Raw genomic sequence first — 23,797 nt, forward strand, 5'->3', positions numbered from 1 at the left:
ACAGGCTCCTCAAGGGGGCACTGCATCTTTTTTTTTCCTTGATTTTTTTTTTTGTTTTTTTTTTTTTAACTTTCCCTTCTTTTTTAAATCAACTGTATGAAAAAAAAGTTAAAAAGAAAACAAACATACAATAAAAGAACATTTCAAAGAGACCATAACAAGGGAGTAAGAAAAAGACAACTAACCTAAGATAACTGCTTAACTTCCAACATGTTCCTACTTTACCCCAAGAAAGTTACATAATATAGCAACATTTCTGTGAACTTGCTTCTACTATATCCATCAGAAATTAACAGACCATAGTCATTCCTGGGCATCCCCAGAACGTTAAATAGCTTATCTGTTCTTCTTGGATTATTGTTCCCCCTTCCTTAATTGCTCTCTATTGCTAGTTCCCCTACATTCTACATTATAAGCCATTTGTTTTATATTTTTCAAAGTTCACATTAGTGGTAGCATATAATATTTCTCTTTTTGTGCCTGGCTTATTTCACTTAGCATTATGTCTTCAAGGTTCATCCATGTTGTCATATGTTTCACGAGATCGTTCCTTCTTACTGCCGCGTAGTATTCCATCGTGTGTATATACCACATTTTATTTATCCACTCATCTGTTGAAGGACATTTGGGTTGTTTCCATCTTTTGGCAATTGTGAATAATGCTGCTATGAACATTGGCATGCAGATATCTGTTCGTGTCACTGCTTTCTGATCTTCCGGGTATATACCGAGAAGTGCAATCGCTGGGTCGAATGGTAACTCTATATCTAGTTTTCTAAGGAACTGCCAGACTGACTTCCAGAGTGGCTGAACCATTATACAGTCCCACCAACAGTGAATAAGAGTTCCAATTTCTCCACATCCCCTCCAGCATTTGTAGTTTCCTGTTTGTTTAATGGCAGCCATTCTAACCGGTGTTAGATGGTATCTCATTGTGGTCTTAATTTGCATCTCTCTAATAGCTAGTGAAGCTGAACATTTTTTCATGTGCCATAACAGTCTTTGAAATTTGCTCTCTAACTACTTGTTAAATCATACTTTGACAGTTATCTCTGTTATGTACATATATGTTAAATTTCACAATAAGAAATATATTAAAAATATATAATTAAGAGCATTTTCCTATGTTATTAAGAACTTTATAAATGTCACTTTAAATAACTGCATCATATGATTTGCTTAACCATTCCTCCTACTGGACTTTTAGATTATTTATAATTTTTTTTGCTATTTTAAAAAATATTTAGATGAGCATCTGTGTTCTAAGTTTTATATGCATTTATGATTATTTCCCTAGATCAGATTTCTGAAAGTGGAGCTACTAAGGAAAAGAATATACAAAAAGTATCAGGTTCTTTATGCATACTGCCAAATTGCTTTCTAGGAAGATTTACCAATTAACACTCCCATCAGTAATATAAAACAGTACCTGTCTCAATAATATTCACTTCAAACATTCAACAATATTTATTGAGCACCTAAGTGCCAGGCCCCGTGTGGGCCCCAGGGATACAGCAGTGAACCAAACAGACAGAAGTCCCTGCCCTGCCTTCACAGAGCTTATATTCTGATAGGAGAGGCAAACAAACAAAAAGATAAGTAAGTAAAAGACTATGGAAGAAAAATAAAGAAGAGAAGGCAGATAAGAAGTGCTACAAGAGAGAGGGTGAAATTTTAGACAGGAAGCCAAGAACAGACTCACTGAAGTACTGACATTTGAGCGAAGACCTAAAAGAAGGGAGGGAGGGAGTTATAAAGCTCTCTGGGGGAAGGGCGTTCCAGGTGAAGGGAACAGCAACTGCTAAGGCCCTGCCGCAGGAGCATGGCTGGAGTGGACGCAGAATCAGCCGGGTAGCCAACGTGCCTGAAGCAAAGTGAGCCGGGGGGAGGTGGGAGGAAATGCAGTCAGAGAAGGAGTCCACACCTCATAGGAACTTGATAACTGTACCTCATCGTTTTTCCATTCTGGTTATTTTGACAGGTAAAAAGACAATATCTTACTATTTTAATTATGGGTCTTTGACAACAAAACTTGGTAAGATGAAAGTTATTTTTAAGGACGATCAACCTGACAGGTGTATGCCTGAGGAAATAAAGGAAACCATCTTGGAGGCCTTACAATAATCCAGAGAGATTCATTCATTCATTCATTTAAAATGCATTTATGGAGCACCAAAAATATAGTAGGCACTGAGCTAGGCACAAATAAGACAGGCTAAGCACTGGGGTAGGAACAGAGAAAAAAGTATAAAAGGCATATGCAAAATAAATCAACTAAATTTGGTGACAAGATACAGAGGAAAAAAGAGTATAAAGTCATATGTATTGCAAGTTACTTGAGTATAGAAAATATATCTAATTCCTTGTTGTGTGCACACACACACACCCAGTTCATTGAACACTATTCTGATGCTCAATAATGGTTAATGGATTAAAGATGAGTCAAAGAAAGTTTTCTCAAATTGGAAAAGGACCATAAAAGGTAGAGACAAGGGCAAAACCTTGGGGAATGCTCAATTAGAAATGGAAAGAAGAAATCAGGAAGATAAAAGGAAGGGGTCAGAAAAGCAAGAGGAGAAACAAGCTTGTGCTGTACATGCCGGAGGAGCCAAGCTGGAGAGACGAGTTAGTGCCAAAGGCAGCAAGGTCAAGGCAGCTAGGAAGGATGATAACCAAGATCAGGATTTGACAATAAAGGAAGTCACTGGTTATGATAATGGGATGCCATACTGTATGTGATTAAAGATGAAGCCAGGAAGAAGGAAAAGGAAGTCAACTGCTATCCTTTAAGAAATTTTGCAGTAAAAAAACAGAGAGGAAAATAGACAGGTATTAATCCCTTAAGACATAGAACTTGGTCAGAAATGCCTACATTAGTCTCTGAACATGCAGTGGGGCTAAATAAGCTGTAAAGAAATATTTTCAACATTCATCCTACTTGAGATCCCCAAACTAAAAGGATGCTTGAATGACTACAGGAAAGATCCTATCTATAGCATGTATGAAAAAGGAAGCAAATCTTCAAATAAGCTACTAACAAAGGTTGTTAGGTGGTTTTAAGAAGTCACAGCCTAAAATAAAATAAAAACCTGTGGTAATAACTGCTGGTTTGTTGAATATTTAGCTTATGTGAAACAAGTCAGTTTACATCAAGTAAGTTCCTTTCTTCTGTCAGTTTTAGTGTCTGTGATTCCTGTTAGAATCTCCTCAAACATTCACAGACACTTACCTGTTTCATTAGTATTTAAGAGTGTGGCACTAAAATGCTGGCTGGCGGTTCCGTGACAGCTGAGGAGTTTCACTATAGGGTAATGAAGCCAAAACTCTTGCATACATGGGACTACTTAAGAGCAACACTGTTTGCAAGTAAAGCAAACATCCATTTCGTTCCTAAAATGCCTAGTTTTCTTGGGTAGCAAGTTCAAGGAATAGAGGCAAAATCCATTGTCATTATTTTGTCATTTTAAAACAGACTTTAGGAAAGGTGTCAAAATACAGATAAATTATCCTATAATTGGTTAAGTATATTTCTGAGTCCATTCAAAATAAAAGAAAAAAAATCACATCTTTCTCTGTCTGAGAATATGTGTAATTTTAAAGGAGTATAATCAAACCAAACAAATGTTCTGATCCTTAAAATTAAAAGGTCTTTTTATTTTAGCAAAATGTATAAAATAATTTGGAAACTGAGCCTCAAGCATGGGTGGTCCTTATTTCTTTTGTCTCCTTTGAATAATCATGTCTGGATTTATAGTGATGATTTCTATAGACAAAAGGAAGCAGTGTCCAGAATCTCAACATCTCCCAAAGGAGAGGTATCTGGGGATTACAGCTTTATGCTAAAAATATAAATTTACTTGAAACTCAACTACTTTACCCGTTTAATCATACATCAAAAAGCTTCATTCCAGACAGGCCAGATACAAATCTAAACAAACTAGATTTGTCACCTAATAACATGTTTTGAAAACAAAGACAACCTAAAACCTGAACCCCTTTATTTTATATGCAAAATTAATTTCACTAAGCTGTTTTGTGTACACACACAATTCCTATAGGCTTTAAAATATTTTCATTTTTCACTCCAAATACTAATGATTCAGATAAGGAAAAAAAAAGTAGCACAACATGGCTAAATTTTGGACAAAACAGTCCATAGTTCCCAAGGAAAAAAGGGGGAATTTCACATAAATATACTGAATAGACAGCTATAATCACTAGAGCAATAAAATATCTTTGCTCAGTAATCAACTCTACAGAGACTAAATTATTCCTGTCAAACCTCCTTAAATCAAGGAGGTACACTAATGACTAAAGGAAACAAGCCTTGAAGGAGATAAGAGAGTTTGTAATTTTGTTCTAGTTTTTCATTTTAATTTTCTTCTTAAATATAACATCCATTTCATTCCTGCTCAAATATTCCCACCTCCTGCATAACTCTCAGGACTATGTCTAAAATGAAGCCCCAAAATGCCATTCTGCAGAAGCTCCAAAACCAGCACTTTGTTTTTATGATTGCAGATGGGCAAATAGAAAGCCTGAGGCTTTGCACACCCCCATAAAGATCAGGTGATGTTCTCACTCTGTCATTGCTAGCATGGGAAGACATTCTCCCTCCAGAATACCAGCCTCCCCACCCCCACTGCACAAAAAAAGAGCACAGTTTCATTTTGTCTCTTCTGGTTACCTAGAACCCAAAAACCTCAAGGATCATACTGACAATGGCAATGTAAAATTCAGAGTGACTAAAAGTCAGAGATTTTTCTAGTATCTGCTAAACCTACCCAAAGAAAACTCTTGCCAAGATGGCCTAGAGAAGAAGTGCACCAAAAAACCATTCAGATACTAGGCAAACGGTCTTTTCTGTGCTCATCTCCTAGTCCAAATCCCTAGAATGACACAAAGCCACTCTAAATATTAGGTTCAAACAAATTAACTTTTTGTCTCCCAAGTTCCAGCCAACTAATTTTTTTGTCTCCTTGACTAACAAATTTCATAGTCTGTTTCCTCTTCACCTATTATCTAATGTAATAAAGAAAATTCACTCTTTCTTATCAGATTTACTAAAGAATGACAGTAACAATGACCAATTCATTCTCTGGATAAGAAAACAGCAAGCAAAAATTCCTAAACTTTATTTAAAGAAAAAAAGAACCCATTATAATCAAGTTAAACAAATAAACATAAGACAAACCCAACAACCTTGCATGTTTTTAAAAATTACTTTTCTTTTTTAAGAACCAATTGTTCTATGAATGTAAAATGGCACAGCAAGTATGGAAAACAGTTTGGCAGTTCCTCAGAAAGTTAAACACAGAATTACAAAATGGCCCAGCAATTCCATTCTTAGGTATATATCCCAAAGAACTGAAAGTGGGGACTCAAACAGATACTTGTAAAATCAATTATCATAGCAGCATTACTCACAAAAGCCAAATGGTAGAAACAACCCAAGTGTCCATCAGCAGATAAATGGATAAACAAAATGTGGCTATGCACACTATGGAATATTGTTTGACCAAAAAAGGAATGAAATTCCCATATATGCTACAACATGGGTGAACTTTGAAAACATTATGCTAAGTGAAATAAGCCAGAAGAAAAGGACAAATATTGTATGATTCCACCTATATGAAATATCTAGAATAAGCATAGAGACTGAAAATAGATTAGAAATTACAAGGGGCTGAGGAGAGGGGAATGGGGAGTTAATTTTTTAATGGGTTCACAGTTTCTGTTTTGGGTGATGAAAAAGTTTTGGTAATGCAAGGTTGTTATGGGAGCACAACATTGTAAATGTAATTCATGCCACTAAATTGTAAACTTAATGGTTAAAATGGCAAATTTTATTTTATAGATGTCACCACAATAAAAATATAAATTTAAAAAATAACTAATTTTTACTGATAAACAAGTCCAGCATGATGGCAGAACGTAAGATCAATTTATTAAAAGATTAATTATATTTCTATATATTAGTAATGAACCAATTGAAAATGAAATTAAGAAAACAATTCACAACTGCATAAAAAACATAAAATACTTAGGAATAAATTTAACCAAGGAAGTGCAATTATACTGAAAACTACAAAAAATCATTGAAAGGAATTAGAGAAGACTAAACAAATGGAAAGACATCTATGCTCATGGATTGGGAGACTTAATATCGTCAAGATGGCAATACTCCACAAATCAACCTACAGAGTCAATGCAATCTCTATTAAAATCCCAACTGCCTTTTTTTGCAGAAATTGACAATCCAATCCTAAAATTCAAGGGAACTTAATAGCCAAAATAATCTTGAAAAAGAAGAACAAAGTTGGAGGACTCACACTTCCCAATTTCAAAATCACTATAAAGCGACAGTAATCAAGACTGTGTGGTACTGGCATAAGGGCAAACATATGGATAAATGGAACAGAATTGAGCATCCAGAAATAAATCCATGCATCTGTGGTCAAGTGATTTTCAACAAGAATGCCAAAACAATTTAAGGAGTAAAGAAAAGTGTTTTCAACAAATGGTGCTGGGGAAACTGGATATCCACATGCAAAAGAATAAAGTTAGACCCCGACCTCACACCATATATGCACATTAACTCAAAATGATTCAAAGACCTAAATGTAAGAGCTAAAACTATAAAATTCTTAGAAGAAAACACAGGTGTAAATCTTTGGATTAGGCAATAGTTTCTTAGATATGACACCAAAAGTCCAAGCAACTAAAGAAAAATAGATGGATTGGACTTTATCAAAATTAAAAATCTAGTGCATCAAAGGACCCTATCAAGAGAGTGGAAAGACAACACAAAGAATGGGAGAAACTTTATGCAAGTTATATTCTGACAAGAGTCTAGTATCTAGAATATATAAACAACTCTTACATCTCAAAACGAAAAGAAAAATAACCCAATCGTAAAAATAGGCAAAGAATCTGAATAGACATGTCCCCTAAGAAGACATAAAAATGTCCAATAAGCATAAAAAAGGACATTCAACATCATTAGTCATTAAGGAAATGCAAATCAAAACCATAATGAGATCCATTTCACATCCACTAGATGGCTATAATAAGAGAGACCGCTCATAACAGTGGTGGTAAGGATATGGAGAATGTGAAGAGACTGGAATCCTCATATATTGCTGGTGGGTAATGTAAAATAGCGTAGCCACTTTAGAAAACAGTTTGGCAATTCCTAAAAAGGTTAAACACAGTTTTACCATATTATCCCATAATTTCACTCTCTAGGTACATATCCAAAAGAATTGAAAACACATGTCCACACAAAAATGTGTACACAAATGTGCATAGCAGCATTATTCACAATATCCAAAAGGAAGAAACTCACCAAATGTCCATCAACTGATGAACAGATAAACAAAATCTGGTATATACATGTGTTCTAATTTGCTAATGCTGCTGGAATGCAAAACACCAGAAATGGATTGGCTTTTATAAAGGGGGTTTATTTGATTACACAGTTACAGTCTTCAGGCCATAAAGTGTCCAAGGTGATGCATCAACAATTGGGTACCTTCACTGGAGGATGGCCAATGGTGTCCGGAAAACCTCTGTTAGCTGGGAAGGCACGTGGCTGGCGTCTGCTCCAAAGTTCTGGGTTCAAAATGGCTTTCTCCCAAGACGTTCCTCTCTAGGCTGCAGTTCCTCAAAAATGTCACTCTCAGTTGCCCTTGGGGCATTTGCCCTCTCTTAGCTTCTCTGGAGCAAAAGTCTGCTTTCAACGGCCGTCTTCAAAATGTGTCTTATCTGCAGCTACTCTCTCAGTTTCTGTGCATTCTTGCAAGTGCCCCTCTTGGCTGTAGCTCCTCTTCAAAATGTCACTCTCAGCTGCACTTCAAAATGTCACTCACAGCTGCACTGAGTTCCTTCTGTTTGTCAGCTCATTTATATGGCTCCAGTGATTTAATTTAGACCCACCCTGAATGGGCAGGGTAACACCTCCATGGAAATTATCCAGAGTCATCACCCACAGTTGGGTGGGGCGCATCTCCACAGAAACACCCTAATCCAAACGTTTGAACTTAATCCCCACTAAAATGTCTGCCCCCACAAGACTGCATCAAAGAACATGGCTTTTTCTGGGGGACATAATATATACAAACCGATACAACATGTAATGTAATAATTGGCCATAAAAAGGAATGAAGCTCTGATACCTGCTACAACATGGATGAACCATGAAAATATCCTAAGCGAAAGAAGCCAGACACAAAAGTCTACACATTTTGTGATTCTATTTATGTGAAATGTCCTATCAGGCAAATCCATAGAGACAGGAAGCAGATTAGTTGTCTCCCCAGTAGTTGTTGCCCCAGGTGGGGAGAAAAAGGAATGGGAGTGACTGCCAATGGGTGCAAGGTTTCTTTGGGGAGTGATAAAAATGTCCTGGAATGAGAGAGTAATAATGGTTGCACAATTTTGTGAATATACTAAAAACCAGTAAACTGTACACTTCTAAAGGTTGAATTTATGGTACGTCAATTATATCTCAATAATTTTTTTCAATAGGAACTTTTGTTTCAATAGTAAAATGTTCCTCAGGATAAATGGTATAATAGATGTATTCCTGAATATAAGCAAAGGTTAGTTTTCCAAAGATTAAAACCATAATATTCTCAGCATATTTGAATTTTTCCCCGATATATTATTGTACAAGATTAACAAGATTTTTGCAAAGACTGGCCAAGACCCCACCCCCATCCTAACACATCAACTCTTTCCACTTTTTCCATGTTCCCTTCCAGTCCTTCTCTACACATATATATTTTTACACGTCTATAATCCATGTAAATGATCAGTATTTAAGTTTTCCCGAAATGCTACATGGCCTTCAAAGTTATCATTAAATGGTCACAATTTGTTAATACCTACAATTTTCTTAACCCCTTCCTCACCATCCCCTTGACATGTTAGATATTTGTTATTTCCATTTTTGCCCAGTTTATATATGCAACATGAGAAGCTAGCAGAGTTCTTTCCTTCTCTTGAATTGTATCACTGAATTAAGATTTCCAGGAAAAGAATTACTAAACCAAAGGGTAGGAACATTTTTATGACTCTTGGTTTCCTTCCAAAAGAATTACAAATTCACACTGCTATAAGCAACACAAACTTGCTATATTAGACATTACCATTTTTTATGTCTTTGGTCAATGTTAAAACATTTTCTCAGAGTAATTACATCTTCCTTTCATCTTGAACCTTTGGTTATATAAGAGAGATACAATGGGGCTTCCAAAATCCACGATCACTTACTTTATTTCTTTTAAATTTTGTTCTCTTTCAGTCACTGATAGTTAAGGAGAATGAAGATTTTTTAACTCAATAGTCTTACTCTAAGTTCAGAACATGTAATAAATTAAATATATATATATATATGGCCATCTTGTTATATAATGGTAACTGCTAGAAAAATAAGAAAACCTGGAATTCAATCACAATAAAAAGGAAAAGAAAAACCCCACAATAATTAGCCACTTTTAAGATTTCGATATCCATAACAACTGTAAGCACACATGACCCCAAGTTTCTCTTGATTATCAATCTCTAGCCTAGAAAAAGACTATGAATGACTAAGAACCTCCTATAGAATCATTATAATAAAAATAATGCTTAACTGAGCACTAAGTGCAGGTACTACTGGAAACATTTTTACATTCATTATCATATTAATTCTTACTAAGAACCCTATGAGTTAGTAAATATCTCCCATTTTATTATGAAAAAAAAACTGAGGCTTAAGAAGGATAAATTACTTATCCATAGTAAATCTGGGAAGAGCATACTGTTCTTAATCTTTCCATTAGCAGGTGGTATCCTCCCCAAAGCATGTGAATTCAAAAAGAAACATCCCCCCCTTTTGTGCATCAAAAGACACTTATCAAGACAGTGAAAAGACAACCCATAGAATTGGAGAAAATATGCAAATTATATCTTATATAAGGGTCTAGTATCCAGAATATATAAAGAACTCTTACAACTCTACAACAAAAAGACAAACAACCCAATTTAAAAATGGACAAAGGACTTGAATAGACATTTCTCCTAAGAAGATATATAAATAACCAACAAACACATGAAAAGATGCTCAATACACTAGTCAGGGAAATGCAAACCAAAACCACAATGAGATACCACTTTACACCCACTAGGATGACTATAACCAAAATGAGGACCATAAGAAGTGTTGGCAAGGATATGGAGAAACTGGAACCCTTGTACATTGTTGGTGCAGCTGCTGTGGAAACCAGTTTGGCAACCGTTCAATAAGTTAGACAGAGAATTACCACAAAACCCAGCAATTCCACTCCTCAGTATATGTACCCAAAAGAAGTGAAAACAGCTATTCAAACAAAAACTTGTTGATGACTCTTTATAGCAGCATTATTCACAATAGCCAAAAGGTAGAAACAATCCAAATGTCCATCAACATATGAATGGATAAGCCAAATGTATTAAATCAGCATAATGGAATACTATTCAGCTGTAAAATGGAAGTACTGACACATGCTATAACATAGATGAACCTTGAAAATATTTTAAGTGAAATAAGCCAGACACACAAGGCCACATATTGTATGATTCCATTTATATAAAATATATACAAAACAAGAAAATCCATAGAGACACAAAGCAGATTAATGGTTGGAAGGGGCTGGGAAGGGTAGGGAACGGGCAGTGACTGCTTAATGGATATGGGGTTTCCATTAGGGATGATGAGAAAGTTCTAGAAGAAGATAATGGTGCTAGCTGCCCAACATTAAGAATGTACTTAATGCCACAGAATTACATCCTTTAAAATATTTAGAATAGTACGTTATGCTATGTATACTGTATGACAATGTTTTTAAAAAAGAAAAAGAAACATTCCCACCTTCATCTGACAGCAAGGGAGGTGAAATATGGAGAAACCAGGATTTCATCATCTTTACAGTATTATTTGTAATCAGTGGTAGCACTAAGGCAGGGAGGGGTTTAGCACCCCCATTATCTCTATCAGTCCCTAAACTAGCCTAAATAAACAAATTAATCTCCTAACTCCCCCTTCCAAAGCTTGCCACCCCTAAACTCCTCCTATGTAGACATTCTGGAGTTACGAGTATATGTGATGCTGAAAGAAAGAATGCTTCCTATTGTTTCTCCTTTTTAGTGTTGGTAGGATTTGGGGTTTCTTGTTTGAGTGTTCCGAGAAAAAGAGGACAGAAAGACAATACTAAAATTGTATTGGATTCTAGTGATCCATTTCCATGTTTTTAAACAAATATTCTTTATATGCCAAGCAAATCTTCCTGGAATTGCAGTTTACTACTAATAAAATACAGGCATTTAGAGGAACGGGCCCTTTTGAAAGAAATATAATACTTTGTAAGTAACTACAATAAACATGTAATTAAAGGTTTGTTCTTAAAAGTTTAAGTAGTCTAAGAGCAAACAGAACCATAAAATATTATGTTGGCTCAGTCTATTTTGTGGGTTTTTCTAGTTCAAAATATTTTCAATTGTGCTTGGATTTGCAAATAATTAAAATTAATTAACCCCTCACAATAGTTTAGAATGTTTCAAAACATAAATAATTCTGAGGGCCTTTGACGGGGGAAGGGGCAGGTGGAGTGTAACCCCCATAAAACCAAGAGAAAAAGCAGAACAAAGTCCTTTCCTGTTTTGTCCAGATCATACTAAGTCAGAGCCAGTATGCAACTATAGTCCCTCTTGATCTAAAGGTCTATGTTCAGGCTTCAGTGACCCTATTAATACAAATGACCTCCAAAAATCAGGAATGATTTGCTGTAAACTTTAGCTTATATTATAAAAACTTAACAAAGAGCAGAAAAATGCATGAATGAGACACAGCCTTCAAATGCTTTGATGAATATTTCAATGGAAATTTTACACACCTATACTATGAATAGAAACAAAAAGAGCCAAAACTTTCAACACACAATCCCAAATCCAATCATCATTACTCTCACAGAAAAACAAACCAAAAGGGGAATTTATCACTAAAGGATACCCAAAATTAAATTTAACAATAACTAAAAAGAAAAAAAAAAGAAAGAAAGAAATCCCTTATATTTAACTACCTAAGACTTCGAGCAATCCAGAAAACAACACCCATTTCCTAAAATACCCTCCTAGGCTGATCTTAGCAGAGTAAAATACTCAGTTAAACTAAGCTAAAATAAAAAATTAAATTAAATAAACTCACACTCAGACTTATTTTCTATGTAACAAAATGCCCATCAAAGATTGCCTGAATCCAGGATATATAAAAAATTGACATCAAAATCACAAGACAAATAAAAACCAATGGCAAACCTGAACATTTGTTTTTCAAATTATGCAGCTACCTTTAACTCTGAATAACCTGGGACCAAAGGGCCAGCCTGGTGGAGTGGAAGGAATTCCAATCGAGACATCAGGGACAATGGTTCTAGTCTGGTTGATGCAACTAATTAGGTGAGTAGCCCTAAGCAAGTCACTTACTTTCTTCCCTTTCTCAGGGTTTACTTTCCTTATTTAAGAGGCTGACTAGACCAGTGTTTCCTAAACTCACTTAACCACAAGAATCACCTCAGAATAACTCTTAATAATATAGATTCCAAGGTACCTTCCCTGGAGACTGTGTTCTAGGAGGTCTCTGAGTGAGACCAAAGTCCTTCTTAATAAATAACCCCCCCAATTCCTATCATCTGGTAAATCTGGCAAACACTGAATTAGATGATCCTTGAGCAGCCTTCCAGGTCTGATTTTATAGTATGTGGATATTTCATAATGATGTTGTAGGCATGCAAAATGATAAAAGTTTAATATATGTTATGGCACAAAAATAATGAGCACACAAGATCACAAAAAGCAAATACATCCACCCTTTATGACACCGTTCATTCCTTTAAACACCAATAAAAACATCTAGGCAAGTGGAACACTTTATTTGGTGAGAAAAAAGTGTTTAATATTAAACCCTCTGAACATCAATATGGAAAGACTTGTTAAATTATAGGAATGGAGAACTGTATACCTACTGTTTTAATTGAAAACTGTATATCACATTCTTCTCTGAATTATTTTCTTAGAGAATAACATCTGACAATCTCACCTGTTTCTAGCTGAGTAAAAGCTAAAAAAGAGCCTGGTTAAGTCCCTAGCAGCTGCAAACCAGCATGGTCTTCAATACTGGAATGCAACTGTTGTAAAGCTAAAAGAAAGAGAAAAACAAACAAACAAACAAATAATAACTGGCTACTGATTATTCAGATTCAACCCCAGTGTACAACTGGATGAGTCCATCATCTTTTGTTGGGAAGGTTCTGTCAGGTAAATGAGAGCCTCTATAGTGTGATTTCTGCACACAAAGGTAGCAACATTTAATTTAGCTTTTCCTTCCGCTACACTATTTTGCTTTAGACAGTTTTTCTAAGATTCCCATAATCCTCTAGTGGGATTTACTGAACTTATTCTCTTATTTAGACTTATAAGTAACTATAAAACTAACAAAAGAAAAACAAAAGGAAAAGAGAAAGACATTGCAAGGAGTACAGAAGGGCAGTTATAAAGAATGCTCATTAAAAACCAATTATTATATAGGTAGCTACAAAAAATATAAATAAAAGCAAGATTAAAGCATAAAACTGAATTTGAGTCAACCTTCCAAGAAAAACAGATAGGAAACCAAAATTGAGACACATAAATTTTAGCTATGGGAAAAAAAGTTATGAGTAGTCCATTAAAGTAGCACACCACTACACTATAATGTTAGTATAAAACATTTTCAAAATGAATCTTGATGTTCTGACAAGCAAAAACTAGAAACAGAATCCATTAGATTTAGGATACTAGCCAAAAAACGGATTTGTTTCAATGGCAAAAATGGAAATAACAACTGATACACCCAACATCACAGAAGCACTGGGTTTAAAACCATATATTTGTTTCAATACATGTCTCTGTCACCCAATAGGCTGTGAGGCAGTGTTTATACAAAACCAAACCTCATACTCAGTAAAACAGAAATGTAAAATCAGGATCAAGGAGACCCTATAAAATAGTGGTTAAAAGCTCAAGTTATGGTGTCAGATAGACCTGAGTTAAAACCCCAAATCAACAACTTACTATGTGACCCTGGACAAGTCATTTAACCTAAGCCTCAATTTCCTTATTTGCAAAATGGAGACGCCATTCCGTCATTATGAGATCTCAACAAGCAGATTCCTGTAATGTGCTCAGCGCCAGTATCTGGCATACAGAAAATAAGTAATAATTAGCTGTTTTCCAACCTCAAGTTAACTAGGCAAGAGTTCTAATAATTAGAAAATAAAGTATGCACATACACTTATTTAAAGGTGTCTTCATTTCTTTCCATGTTGCAGAACCTTTCTATTCTCCCCTCAATAAAGAATAACTCAGACTAATTATGCATATCTATATACAAGAAAGGCTTCAATACAGATGTTCTAAACAAACACATCATTTCAGAGGCATTTTCAAGTATTTGAAAATATATTTCTGTATTACAGATATTACCATAAAATGAATTTAAAAAAAGAATCTGGTTAGATGCTCTAATTAACAACTTAGCAGTGAAAGAATGACACCCCCAAAAGAAGCTTTGTCACCCAGAGATAATAGACATTTTCTTTTTATTGTTTAAGAATCCAGAAGAATTTCATTCTGCTTTTAAATGCAAATTACCAACTTCTGAGACACATTCTGCTCTACTCCTTTATCTGAAAATTAGTGCAATGTGCTCCTGGTCTATAGAGGACACCATTCAGCCAAGAAAATGGAATCAGGGCAACCATACACCATGAGTATGCTCAGATAATCACATCCACTGAGCTTTCACCAAGCTGTCGCATGGCTTTTTCAGCGAGGAGGCCACTATCAGTGATCAAAAATCTATTTGAAGAAGGAAGTCTTAGTTTGGATGGACAATCACTTCATTAAAGGCTATATACACATTCCAATAAGTGCACCTGCACTAGCATCACAGCAACGAAAAAACTTGGCATCTCTCGTTTTCAAATACCACTAGCTACTTACTGGAGACTTTAAAAAGCCAAATTTCATTGGTATTAGTATGAGTTGCTATTTACCTGGTTATTACATGGTAAAACAAACAAACAAAAAATACTGCAATGCAAAAAAGATGAGCAAATCACACTCTGTACTTCTCTTCCCTGTTAAAAACTCACTGTTACAGGGTGACATACTTCAATTTAATGTACCAGTTGATCAAGGTTAAAAAGAACACTTTTTGACTGTGGAATGACTCAAATAAATAAATAAACAAACAAACAAACACACCATAATTAATAGAGGGAATTCATCCCACTGTTGAAGGTTCAAGCTTTCTTCCAAAACCACACTTGTTTGGGGAGATTGTATTTGTTGTTTCAGGTAAAATTAAACAAATAGTGAAGAAAGTTAGACAAGATATAACCTCATAAAAGATTAACTTATCTTTAATGTTTGCAAACCACATACTAATAACTTTTATTTCTTAAAAAAAAAAAAAAAAATCTCCATTCCAGCTAAAGCAAGCCACATCCAAATGAGTGATTTTTTTTTGATGGCAGCCGCCTTACACCACCCCATTTCACTTCAAAGGCTGACCTCAAACTTCCCTACCGGTGGCCAGACAACCAGCAACAGAAGCAATAGAAAATTCACTTCCAATCTTTTAAACGACAGTGTAGATGTTTAAGGAGAAGGCAAATGATTGTACTGGGTTAGAAAAGCTACCTGTTTTTCAAGTGCCTGCCATTAGAACATGTCAACCAAATGGCACCGCATGTCATTAGCTGGCCCCTACTTTCACCTACCCACTCAGAACCCAGGCAGTCAATGCAGCAGACAGACACCTCAAGACCTGAGACCCCCGGAGGTGGGGATGGAGGAGGGGATGGAGGAGGGGAGTATCGTGCACAGAAATTACGTCGCCTGCTTTCTGATATGGGAAAAAGCAAGTGATAGTAGTCTCATGCTTTTTAAGGAACCCGGAGAGCGCTTACTAGTTGTACCCGTCCCCATATCCACCGCACCCTTTCAACACTACAGTTAGGAGAAATTCTCGTCTACTCCCCTTGGGGGGGAGGGGCAGAGGGAGGGAGGCGGGTTGGTCAGAGGGTAGAGGACTCAAGTAGAGGAGGATGGACAGAGAAAGAGCAAGCCAATGAAAGAGACCAAAATTTCCCACCTTTCTTAAATTCCTCCAGCATAGCGTCCAACTTGGTGTCATTGAAAACAAAGTGCAAGGGGTGGTTATAAAATTTGGTGATGGTTTTCAGGGGCGTACAGTCATCTGGATCCACGAAGGCCAAGTCTTTGACGAAGAGGAGGTCCACGATGTTGGAGCGCTCACCCTCAAACACTGGAATGCGAGTGTAGCCGCTCTCCATGATCTCCGACATGGTATTGAAGTCAAGAATGGCTTCGCCGGTGATCATGAAGCAGTCCCGGAGCGGAGTCATCACGTCCTCCACCGTCTTGGTGCGGAGCTCCAGCGCGCCTTGGATGATGTTCAGCTCCTCTTTGACGAGGTCGTTGTAGGGGTCGGTGACCCGGAGCATCTCCAGCAGTTTTTCCCGGTTATAGACGGTGCCTATCTCCTGACCCAGGACGCAGTCCAGCAGCTTGCTGACCGGGTAGGAAGCAGGGAAGGTCATCATCATGAAAAACTTGGTGAGGAAGATGGTGTTGGCCCCTACCGCCAGGCCATGCCGCGAACAGATGGCCTGGGGCACGATCTCACCGAAGATGACGATGCCGATAGTGGAGACCACCACCGCCACGAGGCCCGAGCCGGCGATGTCGTCGAGCAGGATGGTGAGCGTGGTGTTGACCAGCACGTTGCCCAGCAGCAGTGAGCACAGCAGGTAGTTGCCCTGCCTGCGCACGGGCTCGATGCGCTTCGCGTAATTCTTCTCTTTCTCCGTGCCGCAGTTCTGCACGATGCGCAGCTCCATTGGGTCCAGAGCCATGAGCCCCAGATTGAGGCCGCTGAACATGCCCGACAGGCACAGCAGCAGCGAGATGAAGATCACCTGCAGCCAGAAGGGCAGCAGGAACTTCTTCTCCTCGCCCACGATCATCTTGGTGTCCTCGCCGTCGTGGTAAATCCAGGTGGTCTCTGCCCACGGAGGCGGCGGCAGCCCGGCCACCCCGGAGCCGCCTTTGCCCCCGACGGCACCGCCTGCGGACCCCGGGCCGCCGGCGCCCAGGGCTGGCGTGGAGAGCGACGTGCACAGGTAATAGGACTTGCTCTTCTCCATCTTGCGCAGCGGTTTGATCTCAATTTCGATGATGCCGGATGTGCGGCGGTTGAGGATGATGTGGGGCAAGATGATGATGTCTGAGGTTCGAATGCCGCAGCGCTGGGGGCCGCTGTCCGGCTCTGGCGGCGCGGGGCCCCCCAGCCCGCGCTCGCCGGGGCTGTGACGCCGCCGCTCCTGCTCCGTGAAGGCGATGCGGGACCACGTCTCGTTGTTGATGTTCTGCCCGTACACCCGCAGCTTGACCCGAGTCCGCTCGCTCACCCGCAACGCCCCCCCTTCCATGAACGACACGTCGTTCGTGTCCTCCAGCCTCAACCCGATGATCACTGTCTCCTCGTTCTCGCCGGCCGCTGCGCAGCCGCCCGCGCCGCAGCAGCAGCTCAACAGTAGCAGCGACAGCAGCCGCCCCGCCGCCGCCTGCACGACCCCCCGGCCACGGGCGCTGAGGTTGCGGCGCACCGCCATCTTCCAAGTGGGCAGTACTGCGGCTACCTGCCCGCCCGCCATCTTTACTTCGGGTTCACAAGCACCACAGCCAATCATAGGGTGGCTGCTCCAGCTGTGGCTTCATCCTTCCCACCCGGGGGCGCGAAGCACAGGCACTGGCCCCTCGGCGAGACTGCAATGGAGCGTCCGCGCCCAGTGCTCAGCAGTCTGCCTCTCTGACTGACTCTGACTCGGCCTCGGACAGTTGAAGAGCCCCTACGCTCGGGGGTGGGACGATGAGTAGGGAGGTGCGGGCCAGTCGCTCCCGAGGGAGGCAGGCCGGCGAGCCAACCGCGAGCGAGAGCCCACCCTCCCAGCCAGGGGGCTGGAATGGGGAGCGGCGCCGCAGACCAATGGCAAGATAAGTGGGTGGAGATGAGTGCCACTGTCCACCTCAGCACGCCAAGTTTCCAACAGAAAGGCGCGTGACTCTTGTGTATGTGCGAGGGAAGGAGGTGTGGCCAGCCGGGGCTCGAGAGCCAGTCAAAGAAGAGAGCTGTGCAGAGGGGGCGTGGCCTTCCGTGCGGCTGCCAATGAAAAAGAGCGATTCGAGGGTTGGGCGCTCCCTGGGGGGTCCCAGTGCCTGCGGTTGGTGGAGTTAGACCGATTCCCCGCGGCGCGAGGCTGCCGGTTCTCGCTGCAACGTGGTGCCGGCTCCCCAGTGCTCGATGCCCCAGGAAGCTGTTCCAGGAGCCCAAGGAGCTATTTTGACTCGGAACGGCTTAAGGCGCACACAGCCTAAAAAGAGGTCGGTCATGGGCCACGCCGCTGCGCGCCTCCCAGTCCCCACTCCCCACTCCACCATCCGTGCGCGCCGCTCTGCCCGGGATAAGCGATGACCCAGTGGCCCCGCTCCGCGGCAGCCCGGCTCCTCTCGCTTCCAGCTAGGAGACGCGCGCGCTCCGCGGCTTGCAGTGAGGTGGCGCCACCTGCCGGCCGCACGGAAGCCCTGCTGCGTTTTCCAGGTCCGCCGCAAACCCCAAAAGGTGGGCCTGAGTTAAGGGTGGGAGGTTAGAGTGGGGCAGTTTCCCAAGCTTCCTAGTCATAAGAATTCCCTCGTATTCTTAATAAAGTACATATCCCATGGATCCCAACCCATATTTACTGAAAAGATAGGGGTCAGAAATCTATATTTTTCACAAGCACCTGGGCAAGTTTAGGAACTGGAAGGGACAGATCTCCCAAGCAGACCCATAAAAGCTCTTTCTCAATCACACTGCCAAACACGTCTAGGTTCATAGGTCGCTTAGGAGAAAAAAAGTCTGGAGACCTAGCTCCCCAGGGCTCCCAACCCCACTGCCTGTGGGGGAGACCCAGTAGCAGAGTAGCCACCAAACAGGTCTTTTTTCTCACAACTTCCAAAAAAAAATTGCTTCCTTCCTCTATTTTACAAACACATTTTCTTCCCTTTTTATAAACACATTTTCTGCCAGGTTGATTGCAGTAGCCTCCTACCTGGTGTCTCCTGCCCCCTTGCCTTCTCAACCCAGCAGCGAGCGTGAGCATCTTAAATCAGATCCTGTCTCACTCCGTTGTTTGAAACCCTCTACCGGCATCTACCCTCATCACAATAATATCCCGGGTACCTACTGTATCTATCCCACAAGGCTCTAAAAGGGCTGCTCCCGCTCACCCTCTGACCTCATGGCCTGCTGCTCCAGCCAGGCTCTTCTCCCAGCTGTTCCTCAGTCACTCTGGAGGTGCTCGCCTGGGAGACTTCACACTCCTTGCTCTCCCAGATGTCCGCATAGCCCTCTAGTGTACCTCCTTTAAATCTCTGATCAAAGGCCACCTTATTTTAAACTTGCAAACAAACACTCCATATACTCTCTGCTTTATTTTTCTTCAAAACAAAGATCATTTCTTAAATACTATGTAAATTAATTTAGTTTATTGGCTGTCTCCTTCTGCTAGAAGAAGCTTCCTGAGAGCAAGGATTTTGTCTGTTTTGTTCACTGCTGTATCACCAGAACCTAAAACAATGGAAAGCATTCAAAACAATATTTATAGAGTGTTAAAGAAGTGAATTTTTATTCTGATTTTTTCAAATAATGGCCCCTACTAGTTTCCAGCCCTTCAGTTTCTGACAGTGCTTCCCCTACCCTCAAGTCTCATTATGCTGTATTTGAAAAGTTCAGAAGAAGAAAACCTAATTCACCCAATTGACATGTATTTGTAGAGTGGTGTTGTGGAAGTTTAGAAAATAACAGTTGGGATTTTTAGGGGGTATCTGACAAAGGTTTAGGATAGACATGGTCCCAATCAGCTGACTGGAAATGAAACTGTTTTACTTTCATAAAAAATGTGAGTGCAAGTGTGTTTAAGGGTGCCAAGAGGGAAGATGATTAAAGGCTCTCAAATGCTGAATGTACACTTTCGGAATAGGAGTGTGGAGAAGAGGGAGGGGGGAAGACAAGAGCTTGCCAAACCTGGAGACATTTCCTGTGCATTTCAGAGAAAGCTGGAACAGTAAGGAAAGTGTGGCATTCAGCAGTTTAGAAGCAAGTTAGACATTCAAGACTTCATAGCAAGACTGTCAGCCAAGCCGATGTACAATATAAAAATAAACCAAGCTCAAACTTTCATACAGGGGATCACCAAGTAATGTTCATTGGGGAGAAGGGGGAGACATATTTTTCACATAGTCCCAAGAGACACAGAGCAATCTTGATGCCTGAGCCAAGTAATTTTTCCTTAAGAGGGATCTTCCTTTAGGTTTAAGTCTTTTTAGTTCAGGGAATTATCCTCTCTGTAGTAAGTAAGAGGCTGCTGGGTTAGACTTACAGTGACTTCTGCAGGCTTCCCGACCTGTTTATATCAAGGAATGAATTGCGGGGCAAGGTCAGCACATACTTCTAAAGAACTCTTTTGAATTCTGGAGGCAAAAAAAAACACAAAACCCTGACTTCTGATCATACTTTGCCTCCAAAAAGTGCTACAAAATGCTTGAGGTTACTAAATGGTTGCTACGAATGTCTAATCTTAGTTAGGTTCTGACTTCGTCTGACCTTGAGCAAGTCACTTAGATAAAGTCAGAACTTTCTATTAAATACCTTCCCTACCAAAACCTCTTTTGCCAGAATCCCTCACTGGACACTCCTAAGGGGGCAGGGTGAGTGTTAAATTTTCTCTTCTTCAAATGAAAAGCTCCCAAGTTCACCAGATCAGGGATTTGGGAAGGTACTGGGTCCAGACTCAAGTCTTTTAGAGTTTGAAGAGTTTGATTTGCTTTTAAAGATTGCATGTAAAACACCAAATGGTCCCTCTCCCTTCCCACTCTGCCTCCCAGTTCTCTTCCTTGACCTCTTCCCAAGGGGCACCCGGTCCCTCCGGGTCATGGCCTGGGGAACTCAACAGCACCTAACACACCAGCACCCATCTCCAGGGGAAGCTGGCCCTTCCTGAACCTCCCGCAACACAGCCGCAAGAGGTCTCCCGTGTGCTGCGCAGGCACCCACTCCATCCTTCTGCTACCCTTGACCCTTCTTGGCTCAAATCAGAGAACAGTTCTTCAACTTAAAGACCCACTGTTCCAATTTGCTAATGCTGTCGGAATACAAAACACCAGAGATGGATTAGCTTTTATAAAAGGGGGTTTATTTGGTTACACAGGTACAGTCTTAAGGCCATGAAGTGTCCAAGGTAACACATCAGCAATTGGGTACCTTCACTGGAGGATGACCAGTGGTGTCCAGAAAACCTCTGTTAGCTGGGAAGGCATGTGGCTGGCGTCTGCTCCAAAGTTCTAGTTTCAAAATGGCTTTCTCCCAGGATGTTCCTCTCTAGGCTACAGTTCCTCAAAAATGTCACTCTTAGTTGCACTTGAGATATTTGTCCTCTCTTGGCTTCTCCAGAGCAAGAGTCTGCTTTCAATGGCTGTCTTCAAACTGTCTGTCATCTGCAGCTCCTGTGCTTTCTTCAAAGTGTCCCTCTTGGCTGTAGCTCCTGTTCAAAACATCACTCACAGCTGCACTGAGTTCCCTCTGCCTGTCAGCTCATTTATATGGCTCCAGTGATCAACTCAGACCCACCCCGAATGGGCGGAGCAACACCTCCATGGAAATTATCCAATCAGAGTCATCACCCACAGCTCTGAACTTAGAACAAGTTATGTGCTTCCAATATACAAAGGAGAGACATTCCTAGGATAAGCATTCCCATTGCCATAAGGAGAAACTGAAAGGAAAACAGAGTTAACAGGACCAAAACGATTTCTAAAACCCGCAGGACAAACTCTGTTAGATTTCCAAGTCTGAGAGTCATTAACAGAACGACGTTGCATCCTTGGGGCTTGAGAGAGCGGGAGTCTAACCCTTCCTCAGGGCCTTTTCGGCAGCCCTTTCCTCTCCACATGCTGGGTTGAGTGCTCCAACTTATCCATACATTGGGGGGACCACATTCTCAGCCCCACCCTCCTCAAACATCTGGGCAGCACCCGGATTCCCTTCCATCTCCGGAGCACACACTCAACCCCTTCACAACAGTGTGGTGGCAGCCAGGCTCTCCCCAATTCCCTGGGAATGTGCTCCACCCTCTTCAGGACCTGGGGTGGTAAAATTCTTCCAGAGCATCAAAGCGGGATGCCCACCCTCAACCTCCAGGGCAAACTCACCCTTTCCATGCATGTGGGCCACTCTGCTCTCCCAGCCCAAGGCCTCTTGACTCCAGACCTCAATCTCCATGGCTCTGTCTTTGAAGAAATTTTTCCTTTAATTAGTTCCTTGTCTGTCTCCTCCAGTCCCAACCAGCAGCAGCTCCATCTATAAAGATCTCGCAAAAACTCTGTTGGCTTCGCATGAGGCATGCAGGGGTCAAAGTTGTCAGACAATAGGACTTTCCACAAATCCTTTCTGGATAACTCCATCTCCAATCTTGGCTTGTACTGAAATGGCAGTCAGGGTCCATGTTTGGTTACATCCTCACGTTGGGCTGTAGCTTCTGGGATTCCACCCCCTGGAAGCCCATAATTTTCCAAGCCATCAGCTTCTGGTTTCTTTGAACCCAAAAGTTCAGTTCTAAGTTTATCTCTTCCCACTCGCATTTTACTATAAGCTGCAAAGAGAAGCCAGGGTACCTCCTCCACATGCAGTCTGGAGATCTCCTCAGCTAAGTATTCCAGGTTGTCGCTTTCAAATTCTGCCTTCCATCTGACACCAGGACTCAATTTTGCCAAATTCTCTGCCACTTTAAAACAAGGATCGCCTTTCTTCCGGTTTGCAACAGTGCATTCATCATTTCTGTTCAAGGCCTCATCAGAAGTATCTTTAGAGTCCATATTTCCACAAACAGTCTCTTCAAAGCAGTTTAGGCCTTTTCTATCAAGTTCCTCACAATTCTTCCAGTAACTCCCCATTATCCATTTAAAAAGCCATTCCAGGAAACTAAGATGGCGGCTAGGTGAGACAGGGCAAAAAAACACCTCCATGAAAAACACTAGATAAAAACCAGAAAGTGATCCAGAACACCGGGTATAGTGATGCACCAGCTGGACGAGGTCTGCTAGTATCACAGGGGCCATATACTTGGTGAAACCGGGAGTCTGCATTCTGAAACGAGTGAGTAAGCTGGCTGGAAGACCCGCAGCCATGCGGCGTTGTGGGGAAGCCAGGGCTTGGCATCTGGAGACCAACTGGCTCTTTTAAAAATAAAAGAGGGGGAAAACTCAGGAGCAGCTGCAGTTGTGGGAGTGGGAACCACGCAGTAAAACACAGCAAGAGGGGGCTGGGCCTCTCGGTGTCCGGCCTGGAGGATAGTCTGCTGCAGATACCCTCGGGGCCGGGGGAATGGAGGGGAGAGCTGGAAGCTGAAAGAAACCCCTCGGCTCGCAGCTGGCTCCCTGGAGGGCTGGATAAACTCCTGCCTGGGGCCATGCCCACAGCCCAGAGCCCTGCCAGTTGTCCCGGAGCTGGGAAGGAGGAACTGTGCGAGGAGGGGGGGTTGAGATGCCCCATTCGGCCATCTTTGCATCAGGCTGAGAGCGCCCCTGCACAGCCCAGTGGCCCGGGGCTTCCCTTGAG

General features: G+C 41.1%; 1 protein-coding gene across 4 annotated transcripts in view; it reads right to left on the reverse strand.

Annotated features, from left to right (window-relative positions):
• Positions 1–18,008, reverse strand: part of CNNM2 (cyclin and CBS domain divalent metal cation transport mediator 2) — a 152,047-nt gene extending 134,039 nt beyond the window's left edge. For 2 of the 4 annotated variants that reach the window (XM_037805073.1, XM_037805074.1), the window contains exon 1: positions 16,217–17,837. In XM_037805073.1, coding sequence (XP_037661001.1) covers positions 16,217–17,837 — 1,621 coding nt within the window. Of the gene's footprint in view, positions 1–16,216 lie in introns of all 4 variants that reach the window. The other 2 variants (XR_005211997.1, XM_037805075.1) reach the window with 2 other exon arrangements.
• Between the last annotated feature and the right edge of the window lie 5,789 nt (positions 18,009–23,797).

This window comes from Choloepus didactylus, chromosome 15 (assembly GCF_015220235.1).
Source record: "Choloepus didactylus isolate mChoDid1 chromosome 15, mChoDid1.pri, whole genome shotgun sequence".
In the NCBI taxonomy this organism is placed as follows: domain Eukaryota; kingdom Metazoa; phylum Chordata; class Mammalia; order Pilosa; family Megalonychidae; genus Choloepus; species Choloepus didactylus.